The sequence below is a fragment of the Megalobrama amblycephala genome, linkage group LG3 (assembly GCF_018812025.1).
Source record: "Megalobrama amblycephala isolate DHTTF-2021 linkage group LG3, ASM1881202v1, whole genome shotgun sequence".
Taxonomy (NCBI): domain Eukaryota; kingdom Metazoa; phylum Chordata; class Actinopteri; order Cypriniformes; family Xenocyprididae; genus Megalobrama; species Megalobrama amblycephala.
Genome location: NC_063046.1, coordinates 34,778,228 through 34,803,908, shown reverse-complemented (window position 1 = coordinate 34,803,908; position 25,681 = coordinate 34,778,228). Strand labels below are relative to the sequence as shown.

The window sequence follows — 25,681 nt, the reverse complement described above, 5'->3', positions numbered from 1 at the left end:
TTTTGAAAATGTAAAAGTGTAGAAAATTTTCTGTGATGGGTAGGGTTGGGGTTAGGGGATAGAATATACAGTTTGTAAAGTATAAAAATCATTACGTCTATGAGTAATGGTTTATGAGGAATGTTCCCATAAAACATGACAACCCAAAGTGTGTGTGTTGTAGTTGAGCTGGGAGAAGAGGATCCTGAAGAGTTTGAACAGTATGTGCACGGAGTTGGGAATCCCACTGGCACGGAAGGTAAAGGTCTAAACCAGCTTATGTACAACACAGAATCTCTGACATATTCATTTGAGCAATTAGATTTTTTTCCCCTCTGTTTTATAGCGTCCCGTCCTAGAGCAGAAAGAGCTGACAAATAAATGGAATGAGATGGGAACTGATGAACCAGGTAATGCAGACACTCACAGTCTGTGCTTCCCTCCTGTCATGTGTTTGAGGTTACATCTCAGTGTGTGTGTGTTAATGCGTTGCAGAATGTTTACACACAGAGGTTTGGCTCGTACACAGAAGCCCTGAGCAGTATAACAGCTCCATAACAATGCTATCAGTTTGCAGTGTGTATGATAACATTTACCGCTTTCTGTAGGACACTGGCATAAACAGCCGTTCCTGTGAAACCAGAGCATGTCCAGACTCCTGGACTGCATCCCAATAACTAAAGCTAATGGCTATAACTTCTTCCTTGCATTCTTCTTTCTGCTTGCTTTCTATTGCACTTTTTTTCACCCTTTTTTTCTTGGTTTTGGTCTTACAATTTTGCCATTACTTCAAAACAGAGTGCAATATTGCCAGGCCAACATATTTTGTTCATGTTAAAGAAATACTTTCTCCCAAAATTAACATTTGGTCATCATTTTCATCATTTACTCACTTTTAGTACAGTACAGTTTGGAATAATTAAGATGTTTTAATGTTTTTGATAGAAGTCTCTTATGCTCACTAAGGCTGCATTCATTTAAAGGTGCCGTAGAACGTGTTTTCAAAAGATGTAATATAATTCTAAGGTGTCCCCTGAATGTGTCTGTGAAGTTTCAGCTCAAAATTCATTTTTTTTTAACTGCCTATTTTGGGGCATCATTAAATATGCACCGATTCAGGCTGCAGCCCCTTTAAATTCTCGTGCTCCCCACTCCCGGAGCTTGCGCTTGCCTTAAACAGCATAAACAAAGTTCACACAACTAATTTAACCCTCAAAATGGATCTTTACAAAGTGTTCGTCATGCAGCATGTCTAATCGCGTAAGTATGGTATTTATTTGGATGTTTACATTTGATTCTGAATGAGTTTGATAGTGCTCCGTGGCTAAAGCTAACATTACACACTGTTGGAGAGATTTATAAAGAAAGAAGTTGTGTTCATGAATTATACAGACTGCAAGTGTTTAAAAATGAAAATAGCGACGGCTCTTGTCTCCGTGAATACAGTAATAAACACTGCTAACTTTAACCACATTTAACAGTACATTAGCAACATGCTAACGAAACATTTAGCAAGATAATTTACAAATATCACTAAAAATATCATGATATCATGGATCATGCCAGTTATTATTGCTCCATCTGCCATTTTTCGCTGTTGTTCTTGCTTGCTTACCTAGTCTGATGATTCAGCTGTGCACAGATCCAGATGTTAATACTGGCTTGTCTAATGCTTGAATATGGGCTGGCATATGCAAATATTGGGGGCGTACATATTAATGATCCCGACTGTTACGTAACAGTCTGTGTTATGTTGAGATTCGCCTGTTCTTCGGAGGTCTTTTAAACAAATGAGATTTACACAAGAAGGAGGAAACAATGGAGTTTGAGACTCACTGTATGTCATTTCCATGTACTGAGCTCTTGTTAATTAACTATGCCAAGGTAAATTAAATTTTTAATTTTAGGGCACCTTTAATCATAGATGCAGTAAAAACAGTTTCATATATTTTAAAATGTAATTTATTCCTGTGATGTAAAGCTGAATTTTCAGCATTTTTAGTTTTCAATGTCACATGATACTTCAGAAATCATTCTAATATGATGATTTGCTGCTCAAGAAACATTTATTATTATTATCAATGTTGAAAACAGTTGTGCTGCTTAATATTTTTGTGGAAGCCATGATACATTACCATTCAAAAGTTTGGGGTAAGTAAGAATTCTCTCTTCAAAGAATCCTGAAAAAAAAAAAAAAAATCACAGTATCACCAAAAATAAATAATAATTAATAATAATTATTTAAAAATGATAATAATGGATATAAATTCTTATGCTCACCAAAAAGCCTTGGTGAGCCTAAGAGACTTCTTTCAAAAATATTAAAATGATTTTATTCCAAAATTATTCCAAAATTTTGTGTATATGTATGTCTAGTGTGTTATCAAAATCATGCCATCAGCACTTCAGAGAATTTCATCATCCCGAATCTCATCATTTTGCATAGTGTTTGGCATCAATTTTTTTTTCTCTAAATATCAAAATGAATATATTTTGCCAGCATTTATTTGTGGCTCCCTCTCCTTTCTCTTTCTTCCTCTCACTTAAGTGTAGATTTTGTTTTATCTTATCAAGTCATTGCATTGGTGTTTTAAGTATAAAGTAAACAACAACAACAAAAAAGCTTCTGATTAGCATCCTTGTATGTTGCCCGTGTAATTTCTCAACCATATTCTATTGCTCTCTTGTTTTCAATAACACTAATTGGTAGGCAATTACAATATACAAGTTTGGAAGCATTCAAATCTCTGTTTTCGTTTTTTTAAATTGCAGACCTAAGCAAATTCAGGCCTGTCTACGCACCCAAAGACTTCCTTGAGGTGGGTCTCTCGCTGATATAATCGAATCAGTTTATTTTCAAACATCCGGTCCAAATGAGAAAGATAGGGCTGGATATGAAGCAGCTGATTGGATTCCCTCAGGAAATGTTCGGTTAAATTACTCTGAGTGAGAATTGACTGAGAGGTTGTTTTGATAGCACCACAGAACCACTTACACTGATGAATGGTTTATTTATAGTTGGCATAGTACATTGAGATAAGAGGAGTATGCAGAAAATGTTAAAGGTTTTAGCTTTTGCTGTGTCTAGTATTTTTTTACTGTACTTGTTGTCTTGTAGGTGCTGATTGGTTTAAGAAATCTGAATAACAATCGCAGTGAAGATCTCACAGTAAGAAGCAACTGGGGTTTAATCCAAGTTTCCCTCAACATCCGTGACATTCCTCAAATGGTGAGTCTTCCTCTTTTTATTTCACTTCCTTTTATTTTCATGTCAAGACACAAACAATTTGCATTGCAACTGCTGATAATCATCTGAAACCATTTCTGTAAACAAATTACAGTAATTAAGATTTCTAGAGAAATTATTGTGCAAACTATCAAACCTCAAATTGCCATCCACTTACTTTATGAGAGTAGCAGATGACATGGATTAGAAAAGATTTATGTGAAACAAATTTGGCCAAAATTCCTTTTTGAGTTTTTGAATAGATGCATTATCATAAACTAAACCTATTTTGTCTATTTGTAAGGGATCAAACATTTTGATAATTGTGGCCCATTATGTGTTGCAGAGGGAAACGTATCCAGAACTGGGTCTTACTTATGGGCAGCTTGGTATAGATGATCACACTCATGTTCCCCCAGGTATTTATTTACTCATTTCATTCATAATATGATCATGGAGTAATTCAATATTACGAGTGCTTAGCTCCACTCCTGCCAGGTCCCAAAGTCCTTCCGCACTGGTCCAAATAGTTGTAGGATGTTCCTCTTGTTTTTGATAACTAACAAAGTAGGCCTACTAACTTGTCACAAGTCAACAGAAGCTTCACCACTGTATGCACCCTGCTCATGATGTGTATTATGGTCCAACCCTCTAAATTCTGTATGTACTATATATTGTATTTATGGCCAGCAAATAGGCTCACTACTCATTTTTTAAATATCTGTGTCTGTTTGCACTCTCACTTCTTTTCTATCCTTCACTATCTCTCTGCTGTTTCAACACAGATTTGTTTGAGAGTGAGCACATTCTCATTGGGAAAAAAGGTAAAAATAAACTCTTTGTTTTTTTTTTGTCGTTATCTTCACACAAATGCTTGCTTAAAACCAGTTTATGACTCTTGTTATGTGAATGTTTAATATTTGCCATTCCATTTCCCCCTCAAATAATACAGTCTGGTCAGAATTTGAAGGCAGCATAGATGTATCTTCCACTGCCTGTGATATCCCATGATGCCATGCATTCAGAAGAATGAAATGTTGTCCTTTTTTTTTTTAATGAAATTATGATCTCAATTATAGTGAGAAAAAAAGCATTTACATTACCGTTTGTGTGTTTTTTTTTAAAGGAAATTAAAGGATTAGTCCACTTTCATGCATCCTTGCTCAATAGAAGTATTAAAGGATTAGTCCACTTTCAAATAAACTTTTCCTGATAATTTACTCACCCCCATGTCATCCAAGATGTTCATGTCTTTCTTTCTTCAGTCGAAAAGAAATTATGTTTTTGATGAAAACATTCCAGGATTATTCTCCTTATAGTGGACTTCAATGGCCTCCAGATGGTTGAAGGTCAAAATAATTTTGAAAAATCAAAATTACAGCCTTCCCTATTCAACTTATGAAATGAACATGGCGCCAGTTTCGTTTTTTTTTCCGTAAGTAGAATAGGGAAGGCGTAGGACATACGGCGTAAGCGTTTTGAAGAATGCGGAAGCACGTGCAAGGCGATAATTTGTGTTTATAAAGCATATACAGTTGTATTTTTTTCGAAAATGACCGATCGTTTCGCTAGATAAGACCCTTATTCCTCGTCTGGTATCGTTTAAAGCCCTTTGAAACTGTCATTTTGACCTTCAACCGTCTGAAGTCCACTATAAGGAGAATAATCCTGGAATGTTTTCATCAAAAACCTTAATTTATTTTTGACTGACGAAAGAAAGACATGAAAATCTTGGTTGACATGGGGGTGAGTAAATTATCAGGAAAAGTTTATTTGAAAGTGGACTAATCCTTTAATACTTCTATTGAGCAAGGATGCATTAAATTGATCAAAAATGACAGTAAAGACATTTATAATGTTACTAAAGATTTCTATTTCAATATTTTCTGTTCTTTTGAACTTTGTTCATTAAAAAATCCTGAAGGAATTCACCACGTTTCCACAAGACTATTAAGCAGCACAACTGTTTTTAAGATTGATAATAATAAGAAATGTTTCTTGAGCACAGAATAATCATATTAGAATGATTTCTGGAGGATCATGTGACAATGAAGACTGGAGACTGCTGAAAATTCAGCTTTGACATTACAGGAATAAATGACATTTTAAAATATATTAAAATTAAAAGCTGTTATTTTAAGTTATAAAAATATTATGCAATATTACTGTTTACTGGATTTTTGGGGTCCCCCCAAACAACGGTAGTGCAAGTTATTATTTCCTTGGTTTTCTCTAAATCACTCACTTTAATTTCTGGATTATTAGACCTGATGTTTGGCTTTTCTTAGGATGTTCCTTCATATACAAACACTGCCTGCTGCTTTAGGTTTTTGATGCTTCCACAGAGTGTCTCTCTAAATCAAGGGGGCGGTCGTGGCCTAATGGTTAGAGAGTCAGACTGGTAAACCGAAGGTTGCGGGTTTGATTCCTTATACTGGCGGGAAATGACTGAGGTGCCCTTGAGCAAAGCACCTAATCGCTCCCCGGGCGCCCACTGCTCCAGTTGTGTGGGTTACCATACTTGGCCTTCACATGTCATTTCCCTCTTCCCCCAAAATGACCAAAGTATATGGATTAGCTTTGGATTCTTCAAGAGCCTCTCAAGAGAGTTTACTAAAACATGTGAGGGTCCCTCTCCTGTTTTTCTGAATTTCTGTAGTGGTGAGCGAGCAAGACAGTGCAGCTGCGCAGCAGTACAGCAGGCAGGGCTGCCCCACGGGTCTCAGGGCCCAGTTATGGACTCTCATCCTGAACACAACTGATGATCCTGAGGTACTGACTGAATTTTAGAATGCATTCTTGTGCACCTGAAGGGCACTTTTTTTTTTTTTTTTTTTTTTCCCTCTCTCTCTCTTTTTACACACACACACACACACACACACACACACACACACACACACACACACACACACACACACACACACACACACACACACACACACACACACACACACGTTTTTGTGAATTATGGGGACATTCCATAGGCGTAATGGTTTTTATACTGTACAAACCATATTTTCTATCGCCCTACACTACCCCTACTCCTAAATCTACTCATCACAGGAAACTGTGCACACTTTTACTTTCTCAAAAAAATTCATTCTGTATGATTTATAAGCCTTTTGAAAAATGGGGACATGTGGTACTGTCCTCATAAGTCACCCTCTCCTTGTAATACCTATGTCATACCCATGTCATTATACAAATTTGTGTGCACACACACATACACACACTCAGGCACAGACCCTTAACCATATGTAAACTTACCATAAATATTTATGTACATTTAAACAAATGAAACTATTTGTGTATCTTAATTGACATTTATGGCAGTTGTTGTGAACACAGTCCAGAACTGACACTTAAAGGGTATTTATTTGTACTTATCAGAAACATTCTTGACTGAAACGTTCTATATGCTGTGCAAATTACAGTTTCAGAGTAAAGGTAGTACAATTATTGCACTTCTTTTGAAGGTTAACAGAAGTTAAAAATAAGAGGTGAACGTGCTTTCACAGTAGAGCTTTTGATACGAATTCAAGTCAGTTTGACATTAGAATGTAGTACGTTTGGTTGGCGTGGAAGTGATTTTCTCTGGTGTATACCAGCTAACCATATTCGAGTTTGCTTGATTAGGTGGTTTGGCTGCCTCTATTAAGGACATATAATTTGCTTGTTCCTGGGCACACTTACAACAGCATAATGCCTTTCAAAATATTAAAAGAGACCTGAAATTGTACTGTGGTCCAGACCAAGCAATTTTAAATACATCATCCTTCTCAATACAATTAGCTTTGAGCTGCTTGTGGGGCAGAAATAACAGATCAGGTACCCACTGTGATTTTTCACCCTGGGCATCTAATAGCTGCCATTTTCAGATGTGAAGCAATGTCTCTCAGCTGCCTGATTTGTCTTTGGGCCTCTGTTAAAGCGGTGAAACGGCATCTGGAGAATGTTCCTTCTCTATGTGTTAATAAGAAGATAAACACCCGGCGTGGGGCGACACATTTTAAACAAGTGGAGTAATCTCTCACTCTTTAAGCTAATGCTGTAGATGTGGGCAGGACAGGAGCCAGTGGAATGACAGAGGGGAAATCACAAGAGTTTAAATGTTTCAGGTGGAACAATTATGTAACTGCTGATAAAGCCACTGTCTGGATGACAGTGACCAGCTCTCATGCCTATCCTCACAGAAAAAAAAGGAAAAATTCTCCGGTCCCTCTAGGTAACAGGAAGGGAATGGGCTTTTAGAAAGACCCATGATTAGAGCCTGTCTTAAGGTGCATCAGTTTCAAATGAGAGATTAATGGATCCAATGCCTTTTTTGTGACATAAGCATAAGATCTAATGATAATTTAGATCTGGCTGTAATTTTTGCACTAGTCTATTGTCAGCTGGAGATCCCATTGAGAGCATAAGAACATGATTGAGTGTTCGAAAAAGATCCTATTAATATGCTTCTTACAATAGCAATTTAATTAGTTAATTGGTAAGTATAATTAACTTAGCTGTAATGACTGGGGGTAGTTTGATCTGCGTATAGGTGCTTCTTTATCCATTATGTATTAGTTAATCTAATTAAGCTGACTAAGATAAATTCACTTTGTCAGTTTTGTTTTTATTTCATTAAACAGGTCATAACACATTATGAACAGCTGAAGGCCAGAGTCATACATCATGGCCTGCTTGTGGACAACCTAATATATAAGGTACATTTACAATGCAGTTTATTTGATAGAAATGGTTTTGTATACTCCCATTTATTCTCTTGAAAGGGTCTAGCTAGCCTCTGTTTTGTTTGACAACACTTCGAACATCAACAGGAAGTTACATCCACCCAGGATCACTTAGAGCACCTTTAAAGGTGCCCTAGATTCAAAAATTGAATTTACCTCGGCATAGTTAAATAACAAGAGTTCAGTACATGGAAATGACATACAGTGAGTCTCAAACTCCATTGTTTCCTCCTTCTTATATAAATCTCATTTGTTTAAAAGATCACCGAAGAACAGGCGAATCTCAACATAACACCGACTGTTACGTAACAGTCGGGGTGTACGTCCCCAATATTTGCATATGCCAGCCTATGTTCCAAACATTATGAAAGGCATTAGACAAGGGCAGAACGTCTGGATGTGCAGAGCTGAATCAACAGACTAGGTAAGCAAGCAAGGACAATAGCAAAAAATGGCAGATGGAGCAATAATAACTGACATGATCCATGATAACATGATATTTTTAGTGATATTTGTAAATTGTCTTTTTAAATGTTTTGTTAGCATGTTGCTAATGTACTGTTAAATGTGGTTAAAGTTACCATCGTTTCTTACCGTATTCATGGAGACAAGAGCCATCGCTATTTTCATTTTTAAACACTTGCAGTCTGTATAATGCATAAACACAACTTCATTCTTTATAAATCTCTCCAACAGTGTAGCATTAGCCGTTAGCCACGGAGCATAGCCTCAAACTCATTCAGAATCAATGTGAACATCAAAATAAACACTGTACTTACGCGATTAGACATGCTGCATGACGAACACTTTGTAAAGATCCATTTTGAGGGTTATATTAGCAGTTTGAACTTTTTTTATGTTGTTTAAGGCAAACGTGAGCTCTTGGGGCGTGGAGCACCAGTTTTAAAGGGCCACACACCCTGAATCGGCTCATTTCTAATTATGCCCCAAAATAGGCAGTTAAAAAAATTAATTAAAAAAAATCTATGGGGTATTTTGAGCTGAAACTTCACAGACACATTCAGGGGACACCTTAGACTTATATTACATCTTTTAAAAAAAAGTTCTAGGGCACCTTTAATTTGGCTACAAACAGCTCATGTCATTATGAAAATATTTGCGTATTGGAATGCTCCAAAAAGATGAAGATGTAGGTAAGCGCCTTCTTTGTGTGCCCTCTTGTCATTGTCATTTGCTTGCTTTGTCACTGCTTTACAAAGCTGAACATCCAATCAGAATGATCTGTTTTCCCAACGGACTGACATCAATTTAACATGCTCAGTCGACTAAAGCCGATGGAGGTCCGACTAAAGCTGACGTGCTGAACACACCACAAATCTAGCCCGAACGATGCTCAGCGACTGTCTGGTGGCTAACCGTCGTTTTGGTGTGTCCCAGCCCTAAGTGATAAATATGTAATGGCAAGAGGATAATTTTTTTTTGTTTGCAGTGGTATTACATATTAAAAAGAATCCAATTTTACCCGTTTCTGATTAAAATGCCTGATTTTTCTTCTCAGGATGTGAAGCTCACTGCAAGTAATGACGATTACTACTTTGTGTTTGAGGACTATTTATATCAGGTGGGTGAATGCATTTCACTGTCAGTGTAACATATTCACACTGTAAACTTTCAATCACTTGATTACAAATAAAAACTTTTCTCAGTGAATAATAAAAGCTTTGATAATCAAAGAAGTATAACAGTTTCCAAAGTTATTTTAGACATTACATTGATAGGGGTCTTTGTACACATATATCGCTGTAGACTAAACTATTGTGAGAAAGTTACCCATGCAAACCAATGCTCTTTCACTTCATGTACCTTAATCTGGACAGATACAGTATTGTGTTGTGTAGTTTCACAGATAGACCTCTCTATTCTTTGGGAATTGATGAGTCATTTCTTATTATAGGAGTATTATTAAATTTCCACTGCTTGATATTCACTTTCACCACAAAATTATACTCAAGTTTAATTTGCGGGTTCCTTTTTTTCCCATAAAACAGTAAAACATGCTGAGATACCCTGCCTTACATATAAGGCCATTTTTCGATATCATTAGGGAAGAGTACACTCTTGATCTCCTAGTTTCATAAATGGTTATGAAATGCGTCAGCAATTCAGTATGAAAAGCAAGCAATTTGAGAGTTGCTGTTCACTTGTGTTTCATTAGCTGGAATCCTCTGGACAACCATCAGTGTGCCTCTTTGCTTCTTTCCTGAGTTTTCGCTGAAATATACAAAAGAAATGGCCAGTGGTTTTGGGCTTCACGGTAGCACATTGTGTTGTCACTATGGAACGGTAATATGAGTTGCAGGTGTGAGGTGATAAAGAAGCCAGGCTGCTTGTAAATATTGGTTTAGTGTGAACTCTGTGGGTCGTTCAAGAATTTCAGACACTGGGTGGTCATAATATGTTTTTGTTAGAGAGTTGAATTTTGGGAAAGTAAGTTGAAAGCGTTTATAATTACTCTTCAATCCAATAGTGACACTTGGTGGTGATATTCAAACTTTAAAGATGCTGTCACATTAAGGAAATGTAACGAAAGGTAATTTAGTGATGTATGAAGCACAGTTCACACAGAAGTCACTTTCAAACCAACCAGCTTTCTGTTGGTCAACACAGCGAATTCATGTGACCAACTTGAACCCGTTTCAAAATCTGCATGGGGAAATCTTTCACCCTCATGTGAAATTGCCATGGATTCCTATTGAAATGGATTTCAAAGATCCTGTAGAAGTATTCAAATCCAAAAGCTTTATTTTATTACATTCATTTTATTGAAGTACAAATCCTTCACTGAAAATTTGTTATCTGGGATATTTTTATTTTAGAACACTTAAACTTTACTTTAATGTGACATTGCTTTATTATAATAAATATAATTTATTCTTTATTAAATATAAATTACAATAAATAAAATACATTAAATAAAAAAACTACCACAATGCAATACCACAATGGGTGGGTGGTTGCCAGGGTGTTTCTGCTTGGTTGTTAAGGTGTTCTGAATTGGCAAACGAAAAAATATTTCTAAATATAAAAAATTAAAAGGATAGTTCATCCAAAAATGAAAATTTTGTCATCATTTACTCACCCTCAAGTTGTTCCAAACCTGTATAAATGTCTTTGTTCTGCTGTACATAAAGGACGATATTTGGAAAAGTGTTTGTAACCAAGCAGATCTTGCCCCCCATTGACTACCATAGTATTTTTTTTGCCTACTATGATATTCAATGGGGGGCTAAAGCTGCTTGGTTACAAACATTCTTCCAAATATCTTCCTTTGTGTACATTTATACAGGTTTGGAGCAACCTGAGGGCGAGTAAATGATAACACAAATTTCATTTTTGGGTGAACTATCCCTTTAACCTGTTTGGTTTCATCTGTTATTGAGCTTTTAGGTTGCTAGGACTGTATTTGGCCACTTACTATTAGAAAGCTTCCGAAATGCATTTTAAACAAATTAGGAAAACAAAGTTACTGAGAAACCCGCATCATAGAAAGCAGATGAAATATGTCTGCTGCTTTTTAAAGGATTGCTTTTTTTAAAAATGAATTATATTTCCATTATGGGAAAAATAATAAAAGAGAAAGAACATGCTTGACCTCAGCAGGCTGGAACCCTAAAGTGGCTCTTCAAATGTAATTAAATAAGCAATTTACCAAAGATACAAAGTGTGTTTTGCAATAGGAATCTGTGTCTGTTTGTGTTGACAATTTTTTATCAACCGTTTTTTTTTCCACAGGTCTTGCTGTGTTTTTCTAGAGACACTGCAGTCCTTGAGCATTTCAACTACAACAGTGCGACGCCACCCAAATCTCACATCCAAAGTAATGTCTTTGAATGTTTATCTTTGTTGCAAAGTTCAGATATCTTTCTTTGTTTCTATCCAGTCTATAAAGTTGTCTTTTACTCAGGCAAGTCTGGCTCAGAGCAGTGTGCTGTGGTTTACCCCCCAAATGGTGAGAAAACAGCTATTACAAGTATTTGCATAATAGCATGTCACAGCATGCACCATGTATTGGTTCATTTGTTGAATTCTCTGAAATTCCTATGAAACCTAATGATTTATTAGTTTAGCAGTATTATGAAACAATTTTGTAATAATGGTAATCAGTATAACAGAATATGACCTCTCCGTCCCATAGGTGTCATCCCATTTCATGGCTTCTCAATGTACGGTGAGTATGACGAGTAAAGCACATAGCCTCAAATTGCAAAATCTATTTTCTAAACAAGCGTCTGTCTGTATCCTGTGCTGCAGTGGCCCCTCTGTGTTTCTTATATAATGAGCCATCTAAGCTGTACAGCGTGTTTAGGGAGATGTATATTCGCTATTTCTTCAGATTACACTCCATCTCCTCACATCCATCTGTAAGTATCTCTGTGTGCGTGTGTGACGTAACATGATTGATTGCCTTTGTGTCGGTTTGCTCAGGATGATGGTTGTCTCTGAGCTCAGCAAACCTGTGTGTATGTTTTTTAGGGTATAGTGTCTCTGTGCTTGCAGTTTGAGAGGTTACTGCAGACCCATCTTCCTCAACTGTTCTACCATCTACGAGAGATTGGAGCACAACCGTGAGTTCACAATGCAGATTACTCTACTTATTGAATCAGTTTTTTTTTTTTACAGTGTATCTTGTATAATATATGAAAATATTAGTGCTGTCAATCAATTAAAAAAAAACAAATCCCACATTTTTCTGTAATAAATCGCAATTAATTGTACCTAACATTAAAATGTTAATTATAATTATATTTTTATATTGTATAATTTCACATTGAAATGTAGAAACAACATTAAAGGATTAGTCCACTTTTAAATAAACTTTTCCTAATAATTTACTCACCCCCATGTCATCCAAGATGTCCATGTCTTTCTTTCTTCAGTCGAAAAGAAATTAAAGTTTTTGATGAAAACATTCCAGGATTTTTCTCCTTATAGTAGACTTCAATGGGCACCAAACAGTTAAAGGTCATAATTAGTTTCAGTGCAGCTTCAAATTGTTCTACACGATTAAACTTATTTTTATATGCAATATGCTAGTTCAATAGTATATAACAATTAGTTCAAACTTTGGCCTGTGGAGGGCAGTATTACGCTTAGCAGTGTCTACACTGCTGGAATTCAAATAGAGGAGAAGAAGAAGAGAGCTAGTTCAAGATGAGCATTTAAGGTTAAAACTTATAGAATTTTCAATTTTTTTTTCAGAAAATGAGCAATGGTTTCACTAGATAAGACCCTTATTTCTCATCTGGGATCGTGTAGAACAATTTGAAGCTGCACTGAAACTAATTTTGACCTTCAACTGTTTGGTGCCCATTGAAGTCTACTATAAGGAGAAAAATCCTGGAATGTTTTAATCAAAAACCTTAATTTCTTTTTGACTGAAGAAAGAAAGACATGGACATCTTGGATGACATGGGGGTGAATAAATTATCAGGAAAAGTTTATTTAAAAGTGGACTAATCCTTTAAAAAGGTATATGTTAAATGTTTGCTTAATGGCATCTCTTTACTAAGTACTATGAATGAAGTCCAGTATCACCGATACCAATACAGCCACTGATGTAAATGGACTTTTCCCTCAATTTCTGGGGATGAAATGAGTAATTATAGCCATTCAACATTACAGTATGATTGAGAGCCATCATTTTAAATATTTAATAGGCTTTAAAAAATATAACAACTTTAAATGTAAGTGAACTTCACATAAATCCATTATAATAAATGTCACATTTAGCTGTGACTTTAATATGTCAGGATTTTTTTCTACTAGCCCAATCAGGCTGGTTCTAATTTTTCCTGCTCTGCCAAAATATATATATAGATTAATCCTTGTTAAAGCTACAAAACTGATTCAGTCAAGAGCAGTGTGTGATTTTCTCTTTGTCTTTTGTTTTTTGATTAACATTAATGATACAGACAGCAGCAGGTTTATTAGGCTGCTGTCACTTTAAGACAAATGACATGGATATGACACACATCCGATATTCTCACAACTCTTTATCAGGGTTCCCACTCGTCCTGGAAAACCTTGAAAACCTGGAAAATTGATGACAAACTTTCCAGTCCTGGAAAATACATGGAAAATTAGAGAAAATGAAAAATGTCCTAGAAAATCTTGTTGTTTTCCTTGAAAATGATTTTTTAAAAAGCTCTTAGGTTTTTCTTTAGTTGAGAACAAAAAGTTTATTACTGGCCAAAAACAATTACCGTTAGTTTGCAGAAAGTGCGATGTTCAGGAATGCTGAGTTTTGACATAGTATTTTCAATGATGATGTTTAGTCTTGTGTTGCCATTTGCAGCAGTAAGCTTATGCTATTAACTGCTCAAATGTATAATGTTAATTAGTAAGCAGCTACCTAATTCAGTAGCTTACTAACTAATAATTTTGATACGATAATAATTTCATGCTGCTAAGTATACACACTGCAAAGTTTTGGGAATGACTAATTTATTTAAATGCGGGATTGAATCCAAAATTATATTGATTGACATGGTGAAAACCAGCATTGGACGGGACAGAAATAACTAATAGACCTGCCACATATTCTGTTATGTGTTATGGGTTTCTTTGTTGTTCATCGACTTTGTCTTTGACTAATATTTTTATTTTCAAAAAGTTAAGACATTAAAATAGTTGCAATATTTTTTGCTATGATATGGACACTGGTAATGAGAACAATTTGTCATAATGTATTATTAATGTAATTAAGAGCTCATATTAAAAACTGACTTTATAGTCATGGCAATAAACTATGGAAGTGTCTGCTGCTGAATAAAAAATAAAAAAGGTAATTGCAACTTTTTATCTAAATTCTAAAAAATTCTGAGCTTACACAATTGTGATATAAACTCGCAATTGCGAGGAAAAAAAGTCAGAATAGCGAGATAATTGCAACTTCTTTTTTTTAATTCTGTGGCGGAAACAAGCCAATGCATGATTAAGAGCTCATATTAAAAACTGATTTTATAGTTAAGTCATGGCAATAAACTGTACGCTTTTTAAAGACTTAGAGAGCAATATATTACTTTAGGGCGTGATCCTTGTCTTTTATTCCTGCCATAGTAAAACTGAAAATGTCCTGGAAAATGATCGCTGAAAAAGAGTGGGAACCCTGATTATGGTCGTTTAAGACTTTACTTAACTTTCTTAAGACTGTGCTTATGAGGATACTTGACATTAATGGGCATTTTGACATAATTTTGTGTGTTTCTGTAAGTTCAATACAGATTTGCGTTCTCTTTTGCGTCTTATCGCGCTTGAATGGTTTAAAAGCATTTGAATGAATGATAGCATGATCATAAAATGCCAGGAAGAAATGGATGCTGCGTTAATTGCATTAAATATTTTTTAAAAACAATAATAATTGCAAAATTAACATTAATTTTGATAGCTCTAAAAATATATATGAAAATGTGTCTTTATTCTTATTTATTGGATAAGTGTTATTTATTTAATAGTAATGTTGCTCCCGGGCACAGCGGTAAAAGGGATGGATATAATTCTGTTTTTGTTTTTTTGGACGATTTGTTGATTCTAATTTGATTCCGAGTCCAGATCCTTAAAAAATACACTATCATTAGATATGGTAGTAAAATAACATTTAATCCATCTTTTATATTTAGGGCTAGGATATTGGTGTAAACCTCCAAACTTAACTATTAAACATCTGCGCAAAACTTTCTAAGACTGACGATTTCTGCCAGCCAGATAATAAGAGGGGTAAAAACAAAAAGAAATCTCATAGGTTTACTATGAAAGATAGACTGAAACCTTATTTAGGGACCACCATAAGTAAAAAACCTTAGCGACTACATTGCATTGTGATAAAATCCACACAGAAACCCTGCAAAGCGACATGCTAAACTTAAAACACCTTAGTAACTGCATAAGAGCATGCTAAAAACACCTGGAACATCTTAGAAACTGCATTTTTCTGACAGTGTTAAAATCTAGTCTATATTTGAATTATAATGTATTATTTACATAATAATGTGTAAATGTTTATTTAAGGCCTCATTTATTATACATACATACTGTACTTAAAGCTTATGTTACTCAAGTTTCCAGCTGAAATGAACTGTTATCAAGTCATATTATATTATATTGTAACAGTGCAGCTCCATCTAGTGGATGAATTATGCACACACAAGTCTCACACCTTAACATTTGTGAAAGAACATAACAGAATTGTAGTGTTTAGGTCTACACTGTGTATGTTTTGGTGTGTCTCATTTTGTGTGTGTGTGTGTATCTTTTTCAGGTTGCGTATTGCCTTTAAGTGGATAGTCCGAGCCTTCTCAGGATACCTGTCCACTGACCAGCTCTTGTTGTTATGGGACCGTATCCTAGGATATGGTTCCTTAGAGTTAGTGGCAGGTAGGTCGATATATATCCTTTTGCCAGCTATTGTGAACATGAAACATATCATTTACTGTCACTTCATTTCTCCGGAGTTTGATATTAGTAATTAAATGAATAAATAGATAATCCCAGTGCTTAGGAGGTGTTAAACTGTTTTTAATTCAATTAAATAAATAGGTAAATCCTCTATGTTAGTGCACTCTTAAATAAGAAAGGGTCAGTCATTCACATGGCATACACCCATTTTCCTGGAAGATGAATGTTTGTCTGTTCCTCTTTTTCAGTCCTGGCTGCTGCAGTCTTTGCCTTCCGAGCTGAAAACCTAATGGAAGTGACATCACTGGCATCAGCTGAGGTTGTTACTTGCGAGTGTGTGTTTGTGTGTGTTTGTGTGTGTGTGAGTGTTAAGGGATACAGAAATAGTGTCTTCACTCGCAGCCAACACTAGTAACCCAGTCCACCCAAGGCACATGTTTTAAAATTGCTGGGATAGCCACTTTTAAAAGTGGACCAAGTGCCCCACACCCAGCTTTAAAATGTTTAGTCTGTGATGTCAAATGTGATGGGAACTTTAGCATGACAGTTAACTATCAACACTGTGTGTGTGTGTGTATGTGCATGTCCTGTGTCCTTATCTGCGTAACATTTTAAAACTCATTTGCTCAATTGACAGCATTTGTGGCATAATGTTATTATTATACAGTGAGGCACGCAGTTAACATGAATTTAGTGAGGGAAAAAAACAAACACTTGCTAACATTTTCTGTGAAGTTATTATCAATTTTACACCTTCGTTGAAATGAAATGCAATAAATCCCAAAACCCTAGAAAAACTGTTTAAATGATGACTTAACTTTAAAGTTTGGCTACATTTACTGTTCTTTGAAGTTTTGTGGGGCAGAATCCAGTTGTTTCAGTAGGAACCCACACTATTGTGAATTTTGCGTGAGGATGAAATATTACACAGATTTTGCAGTTAGTCACATGAACCAAACAAAAGCTGCTTGATTTGAAAGTGGCTTCTTTGTGAGCTGTGATTCATCTGTGTAGCTGTGTAGTGATACATCACTACACTATTAACAATAGACAATGGACAAATATTGCTAATGTGACCACACATTTACAGCTCAAATACACAAGTTTTAATTGAAAAATTAAGCATCATTTAGAAACGGTTTAGATCCAATAAGGAACACAATGAAAGGCTGTGTAAAAATTGAAAAAGCTAAGCAGCCTTCATATCTGCAGTGAGAAATCAGTGAGCAGTAATGGAAGGAGAAAACTACATCTGTACTCTATGAACAATCAGGAGTGCTTACTGTCTCATTTGTTTAAAAGACTTCCGGAAAACACGCGGATCTCAACATAACACCAACTGTTACGTAACAGTCGGTGTATACGCCCCAATATTTGCATATGCCAGCCCATGTTCCCAACATTATGAAAGGGATTAGACAAGGGCAGCCAGTAACGTCTGGATCTGCACAGGTGAATCAACAGACTAGGTAAGCAAGAACAACAGCGAAAATGGCAGATGGAGCAATAATAACTGACATGATCCATGATAGCATGATATTTTTAGTGATATTTGTAAATTGTCTATCTAAATGTTTCGTTAGCATGTTGCTAATGTACTGTTAAATGTGGTTAAAGTTACCATCGTTTCTTACTGAATTCACAGAGACAAGAGTTGTCGCTATTTTAATTTTTAAACACTTGCAGTCTGTATAATTCATAAACACAACTTCATTCTTTATAAATCTCTCCAACAGTGTAGCATTAGCCGTTAGCCACGGAGCACTATCAAACTCATAGAGAATCAAATATAAACATCAAAATAAATACTTTACTCACATAATTCGAAGCATGCATACAGCATGCATGACGAACATCTTGTAAAGATCCATTTGAGGGTTATATTAGCTGTGTGAACTTTGTAAATGTGCTGTAATATAATCGAGAGCTCGTGTGGCAGGGAGCACGCGAATTAAAGGGGTGGCGCGCTGAAAAAATCAGTGCATAGTTAATGATGCCCCAAAATAGGCAGTTAAAAATTTTTATTTAAAAAATCTATGGGGTATTTTGTGCTGAAACTTCACAGACACATTCAGGGGACACCTTAGGCTTATATTACATCTTGTGAAAAAGCATTCTTGGGCACCTTTAAAATTGGACACTTAATTTTTTTAAGTTTGTTGCCTCATGGCAACATTGTACCACAATGGAAAAAAATTAACATTTGGCATTTTCATGTAGAAAAAATAAATATATTTATTGAAAACATCAATTTCTTTAACTAGACACTTAAACAAACAAATGTATCTAGTTTTTAATGTATTAAAAGTTTCATGTTTAATAAAAAGTAACATTATATATCCAGCTGTTGCCCTCAGGCAACATTGTACCATAGTGGAACACAAATATTACCAAACCATCATATTATTATGTTATTATATTAAGTTATCATAACCATCTTCATCCTCAACTCCATCTTCTCTCTCACCCTCACTCTCTCCCTGACGGATTGTCACTATGATTTCATCTTCCTCATCACAGTATAACCCCTCATCATCACCCTCATCAACTGGTTACCTGTGTTTTATACCTTTTTGAAGTGCTATAGAAAATGTGCAGATCATAATATATGCAGATATAGTATGTGAATTACTATTCTCATAAGTGCATTACAAAATCATGTGAAAATGGCAACATATTTAGATAACTCTAACTCTTTTCCTTACAAATATGATACATTTGTATTCAAACCTATTATGCCTGTATGGCCTTATGTGATTCCATTATGGTACAATGTTGCCTTGAGGCAACATACAGATTTTTGTTATTTTCTCTAAAACATTTGATGATATATAATGTAAAGTTCTTAAAAATACTTCTTTACTTGCCAGTGAAGGTGACTCATATTTTTTGTGGGTTATTAAATAGTTACAAACAAGTGAAAAAAGCACTTTTCAATGGAGAAAATGTCATGTGACGTGCTGAAACAGGACACAAAATGCACCCCTGTTGGTCATGTTTGATTAGTATTTTGAGTTATTCTGTCCTGAGATATTCTTGATCAATCAATTGGTGCCTTATTTTATTAAAAACAAACTAAAATAGACCATGTTGCCTGGAGGCAACACCGTACCATATAAACTTTACATTTCTGCTTTTAAATCCACTGAAAAATTGGCCCCTTCACTTACTGTAATGCTGGGATCATGCTAGACTTTGAGCACACAAAACATCTATGGATGGTGCAACAGTCGTGATATGACTTCACACTCCACTGTCACACTGTCTTTTTTAAAAACATAAATTCAACATATAAAAAACAGTAATACAACCAAAATGTAAAAATGTACCTCAAAAACATCTGTGCATGAGCTTGCATTTTTTGGTCTCCTGCATTCGTATGCATATGAATGCAAGTCAGTGGAACAAAAAGTGTAGTTTGACTGCCCCTTAACTACTAAAAAAAGAAAAGAAAACAGAATTATGCATATTATGCAACAAATTACATTGATTTTAGATTACTTATACTGGATCCAAAATATTCCTTTATTCGAAATCAGGCGTCTTAATTATATATTTTTACAGTTAATATCTGTCTAGTTTAACATTTTAATATGCATATTATTTAGTTAAAAAATACATTTCTCCATGTCCAACTTTTATTGAAGCATCCCATGGCCATTAAGAGGGCTGTGCTGTCGGATGCAGTCACATGCAGCTGCTTGATTGACAGCTGTAGTAAAAGTACATCTGACCTGGTTTCATTAATTCTAGCTGTAACCCGCAGTGACGCACGGGCCTGGGCCCCAAGACGCTGTGAAGATGCTGCTGGACAGTATCTGCTTGCTTATGTACCACCTGGCCCCTACTGGAGAAAGTATCATAACACGTCGTATTTTTAGAGCCCAAGCCTGGTCATGAAACATTAGAGGAGACGTGTTAACCTGATAGGGGCCTCTAAATTTATTTGCTTCCAATTCCATAAGGACCGAAGCTTGAGAACTTGAAGGCCCCCGCCCCAAACGGCTCCTTTGAGACAGATGCACTCTTAGCACCTTACAAGCTCTTGAGTCACATCAGTGCAGGGCAGGCCACCAGATGCCATTTTGTGAAACAGGATTGGCGGCTATGCGTTCTTGTAGTTTGACTAAAGGTGATGATACACGGGGCAACTTTTTGAGCAATGTTGCCGGGCAATGTAGCCGAGCGATGTTGATTGGGTACTTTCCCATTGAGAATGGGCAACAAATTTCGATCTAAAGTATCCAGATAGAAATTTGTTGCCCATTCTCAATGGGAAAGTGCCCAAGCAACATCACTTGGCAACATTGTTTGGAAAATTGCTCAAAAAGTTGCCCCGTGTATCATCACCTTTAGTATCTTGTTTTTATTGACAGACTATCTGAATTCATGCTTCTCTCATGAATATTTACAGTAGCTACGTTTACTTGGACACCTTTTGTTTCGTAGCCTTTATACTATACGGCCACTAAATAAAGTGATTGGGTTGATGTGCGCGTTTATGGGACAAAAGCTTCAAATCGGAATTGATTTTTTTGACGTGCGCACACTGCACGAATATACAGAGTTTCTTGCTGTTTGCACATACTAACCATTCTCCTACATTGCTTCTTTTCTTTGTTTTAAAGAGCAGACTTAATATTTATCTATTTCGGGTCCTAATTTAGGAAACAACGAGCATGTGAAGCTTTGTGCCATGCTACTAATATTTATCAACCAGTAAATATGCTCCTTTCCGTGCCCAAAACAAGGCGTCTGTTGTTGAAAGCCCAAAACTAGGACTGATGGGACATTTTCCTGTATTAAAAACTTTAATGTTGTAACATTAAAGTTTTTAATATGATTTTATATGGTAATAATTTTACATATAATCTCCAAATTTGTGTAGAAACTATGGAAGAGGATTAGGGCCAAGCAATAATAAAAAAAATAAAACCATCTTGAGATTAAAGTTGTTAAATTACAAGAAAAAACTTGTTAAATTTCGAGAAAAAGTCGAGATAAAATGTAGAGAATAAACTCATTAAATTTCAAGAAAAAAGTTGAGAAAAAATGTTGAGAATAAAGTTGTTAAATTACAAGAAAAAACTCATTAAATTTTGAGAAAAAAGTAGTTAAATTATGAGAACAAATTTGTTAAATTATGAGAAAAATGTTGTTAAATTTTGAGAAAAAAGTCAAGATAAAATGTTGAGAATAAAGTCATTAAATTACGAGAAAAAAGTAGTTAAATTACGAGAACAAATTTGTTAAATTATGAGAAGTTTATTCTCAACATTTTATATCTTGAAATTTAACGAGTTTAACGAGTTTTTTCTCGTAATTTAATGAGTTTATTCTCAACATTTTATTTCGACTTTTTTCTCGAAATTTAACGAGTTTTTTCTCAAAATTTAATCTCGAGATGGTTTTAAGAAACAACAAAGACAGTACATTTTAAATATTTTATATAACAGGTAGAAAATATACAGAAATTACATAAAGTTATCAATCACTTCAGTTTCCACTGCATAAATTATACAGATTAATCCTTATTTAAAGGTGCTAAAGAGGATGTTTTGTTTTATACATTTTTGCAGTATTACTTGAAACTGTCTTTACTAACTGATAAAAGACTATTTATTAGGTGCACTGAAAGGAATAATATTAATATACATCATCTGTGCATGGGGTAGGGCCTTAAAAACATCAGCCAATCGTTTACGCGATCATCGCGTAAACGATTGGCCCTCTGGCTTGTCAATCACTGCCATGACGTTCCTTGTGAGAGACGAGCGCGGCTGCGCGCTCCAGTAACTTTCCACACTCTACAGGCACCGCATGCAACGTTTTTGTCAGGAGACAGGAGTAACAACTGCAGATTATGAGTTACCTGCGGTGAGTCCGACATAATGAATCCACTAACACGACACAGCGAATGCCGGTGGTAAACACTCGTGTTCCAATACTCGTGCACGAGTTTTGGGAGGCGTTCCATCGAAATGAGCTGTGAAGGAGGGGGGCTGTTCTTACGCATGCGCTCATTTCGAAAACTCACTAACAGTCTTTGGTTTCTCAGTCGACGAAAAGATCCTCTTTAGCACCTTTAAGCTATAAAAGTTAATCAGTCAAGAGCAGTGAGTGATTTTCTTTTTTCTTTTGTTTAATTTATCCTTAATGACAGACATCTCAGCAGCACGTTTATTAGGCTGCTGTCACTTTAAGACCTGACGCACATGACATGGATCTGACACGCATTCTATTTCCTCGCAACTCTTTACGTTCATTTAAGACTTTATTTAACTCATTTAAGACTGTGCTTATGAGGATACTCGACAAAATTGGCATTTTGGCATAATTTTGTGTGATTTTGTTCATTCAAGGGTGAAAGAGATCTCAATGTGGCCACTGAGTACTCTTTTGTGTCTTGTCACACTTGAAGGGTTATTCATGCAAAAAGCATTTGCATGAATAAGAATATGATCATATAATGTAATGCTATCTAAAGGATGATGGGAAAAACAAATGCTGCATTAATTGCCATAAATATTTAATGTGTTACACTGAAAAAAAATTAATCGCATGTTTTAATGCATTAATTTTGACAGCTCTAACATACACACACACACACACACATTATATATTTACAAACTTTTATGTTAGATGTGATTAATCGCAATTAATCAATTTGACAGCACTAGTTTAAACCACCTCTTATAATCTGAGTGAAATGTAACTAATGACAGGTGCAAAACTAGCATAAATCTACAGAAAGAGTCTTTGTTTTTCCATTTTCAATTCTTTTCTTCTTGCAGGCTGTTCTTGCTGACCTCTCAACTCTGAAGGTGATGCCCTTGCTGCAGATCTTCCTCTTCGCCACTTCCGTCTGAGGACCCGTTTGTGTGTGTTGGTGGCTGGATGTTCCAGTCCATTTTGATTTCATGTTCACTCTTAATGGATAGTTCACCCACAAATGAAAATTTACTCATCATCATTTACTCACCCTCATGTCATTCCAAACTTGTAAGACTTTCTGCCTTCTGCGGAACACAAAGTAAGATATTTTGAAGAATGTTGGTAACCAAACCATTTTGGTTACCATTGACTTTCATTGTGTGTACAAAAACACTGACATTTCTCAAAATATCTTCTTTTATGCTCCACAGAAGAAAGTCATACAGGTCTGGAATGACATGAGGGTGATATGTCAAAATAACAATTTTAATTTTTGGGTGAAGTGTTCCTTTAAGTAGCAATATGGCAATAAAGCGACTTTCCTTTTCACCTGACATAACCAATTCCTCTAAGTTATGAACCCTCCCGTCTAACCATCTTGCTCCATTCTGGTATGTAACTACCTCTCACAATCCACTGAATTCCAAAAGGATAAATTATAGGGCCATCCCACTTTCATCCTTTTTCCACAGAAATGCATTCGATTACAGGAGTATAATGAATTGCCAATGCCCCATTTTAGGTTGCATTGCATTCAATGCATAGTTTGATCTGTAATAGTGGCACATGGGACAGAATAATGGTATATGAGCCATATGCAGTGTCTTTATTATCTTAAACATTCCTTTTTGAACATATTCTTATTTATGAATGTTATGAATGTGTTGATGCCATATTATCACTGCTAACCTAAAAGAATACTATGTAACTCCCAGTGTTGTTATTGTTAATTAAAACTAAAACTACAAAAAATCAATTTTCTTAATCTACTGCCCTAGTGAAAATAAATATACCAAAATGTATTTGAAATACATTTGTGTTATGCTAAGTATACTGCAAATTCATGTACTTAATATAAATACCCTGCAATTGTACTTTTGGTATACTGAATTGATATACATAAAGTCTTCTAAATTGGAACTACTTATTTTGTACTTAATACACTTTAGTTTTCCGGAAGTAGCACTGAGGTCCAACTAAAGATACACTGAAGTATATTTGATTGCGCTAATATGGAACTATTGCAAGTATACTTTAGGTACACTTTAAATATCTTGCATTTTAAGACTGATATTATACAGCGATCATACTATCCTTACTAAAAGTGATATTAAAACACATTTTAGGCTTAATATTAAGAAATGTGCATTGTGCAATAAAGACGTACTTAATTATAATATTTAAGTAACTTTAAGTACCTTAATTATAATATTGGTGTGTTTTTTTTTACTAGAGTGATTAATCTACTGATGACAGAATTAAATGAAGATGCTGTGCTTCATGCCACATAGCTAAATATCATGAATGAAAAATCAATATGGTCTTCCATGAAAATGGGGTTCATTTTGTAGGATATTTTAGATGTTAACGGTTGTAGTGTAAGTTTTAAAGATTAGGCCTTAAGGATCTTTGGCATAGTGGAAGTCTTGAAATTATAATAGATCCCATCTACTCCGGTTAAGTTGCTCTTGTTAGTCCTTGAATTTGGATGAGAATTCATCACACTATGAACATAAATGTAATTTGGATGACAGAAGAAGCACTGATTGAGATGCGTGTTTTGCCTTTCATATTGGCATAATGGCTGTTTTGTGTGACTAATAATATGCCCAGAACTTGTTACACTTCCTGACATCACCAAAAATGTTATTGATTTATTTGAAAGGAAATGCAGTTAATTTTGAAGTCACACATCAAATAAATTGTGTTCTTTTGTCAGTATCATCTGAACAGGGGACACTTTAGACAACTCTGCATGTGCAATAATGTAACATACATTTAGCTTTTTTATGCAGATTTGCATGTTAAAAATTGCCTAAAATACATTTTAAAATGTTAATTCATTATTCAATAAAAACTGTACATTATACACATGATCATTTCATGTTGTTATTGGTTATTTTTTTTTACATTGCCCTACATTTGCATGACAAGAGTTTGTTTCAACCTCAGTAAATATTTCTTTATTTCAGTAATTCAGAATTTTGGATGGATTTTGAAAATGTACTTCACGTGTGCAAAATGTACTTTATGTGAAGTACTTTTTTGTATAATTGAAATCAGTTTTTTAGATAAAAATGTATAACTGTTAAGTTACATTTTAAGCTAAATTAACACATTTCAATATTTGTTGCGATACATGCCTATTTAATTTGACTAAAAAGTCTGTGCTCAAGACCGTGAAAATACAAGGAACCTAAAAAAGGTACAGATTTTTACACTTTTTTTAATACAATTATTTAATAGTACTAACAAAAATAACACAAGATATAGAGATAGAAAGAGAAGACTTGTCTTTGAAGAGTTCACTTCTTAAAAAGCATGGGGAAAAAAATGGTACTATTTATTTCCATATATTTTGTTTCAATCAAAAGATTGAAGTTGGAATCAG

The 25,681-nt window shown here is 35.1% G+C and overlaps 1 protein-coding gene across 1 annotated transcript in view; it reads left to right on the top strand.

The window, feature by feature from the left end:
* tbc1d19 (TBC1 domain family, member 19) overlaps positions 1-25,159 on the top strand; it is a 30,158-nt gene extending 4,999 nt beyond the window's left edge. Inside the window, exons 5-21 of the mRNA XM_048185253.1 lie at positions 164-238; positions 326-389; positions 2,752-2,798; positions 3,098-3,208; positions 3,552-3,624; positions 3,991-4,029; positions 5,865-5,977; positions 7,840-7,914; positions 9,461-9,523; positions 11,695-11,779; positions 11,867-11,911; positions 12,098-12,130; positions 12,214-12,323; positions 12,436-12,527; positions 16,220-16,335; positions 16,605-16,675; positions 23,151-25,159. Coding sequence (XP_048041210.1) covers positions 164-238; positions 326-389; positions 2,752-2,798; positions 3,098-3,208; positions 3,552-3,624; positions 3,991-4,029; positions 5,865-5,977; positions 7,840-7,914; positions 9,461-9,523; positions 11,695-11,779; positions 11,867-11,911; positions 12,098-12,130; positions 12,214-12,323; positions 12,436-12,527; positions 16,220-16,335; positions 16,605-16,675; positions 23,151-23,225 — 1,287 coding nt within the window. The 3' untranslated portion in view covers positions 23,226-25,159. The remainder of the gene's footprint in view (positions 1-163; positions 239-325; positions 390-2,751; positions 2,799-3,097; positions 3,209-3,551; positions 3,625-3,990; positions 4,030-5,864; positions 5,978-7,839; positions 7,915-9,460; positions 9,524-11,694; positions 11,780-11,866; positions 11,912-12,097; positions 12,131-12,213; positions 12,324-12,435; positions 12,528-16,219; positions 16,336-16,604; positions 16,676-23,150) is intronic.
* The last annotated feature ends 522 nt before the right edge of the window (positions 25,160-25,681 follow it).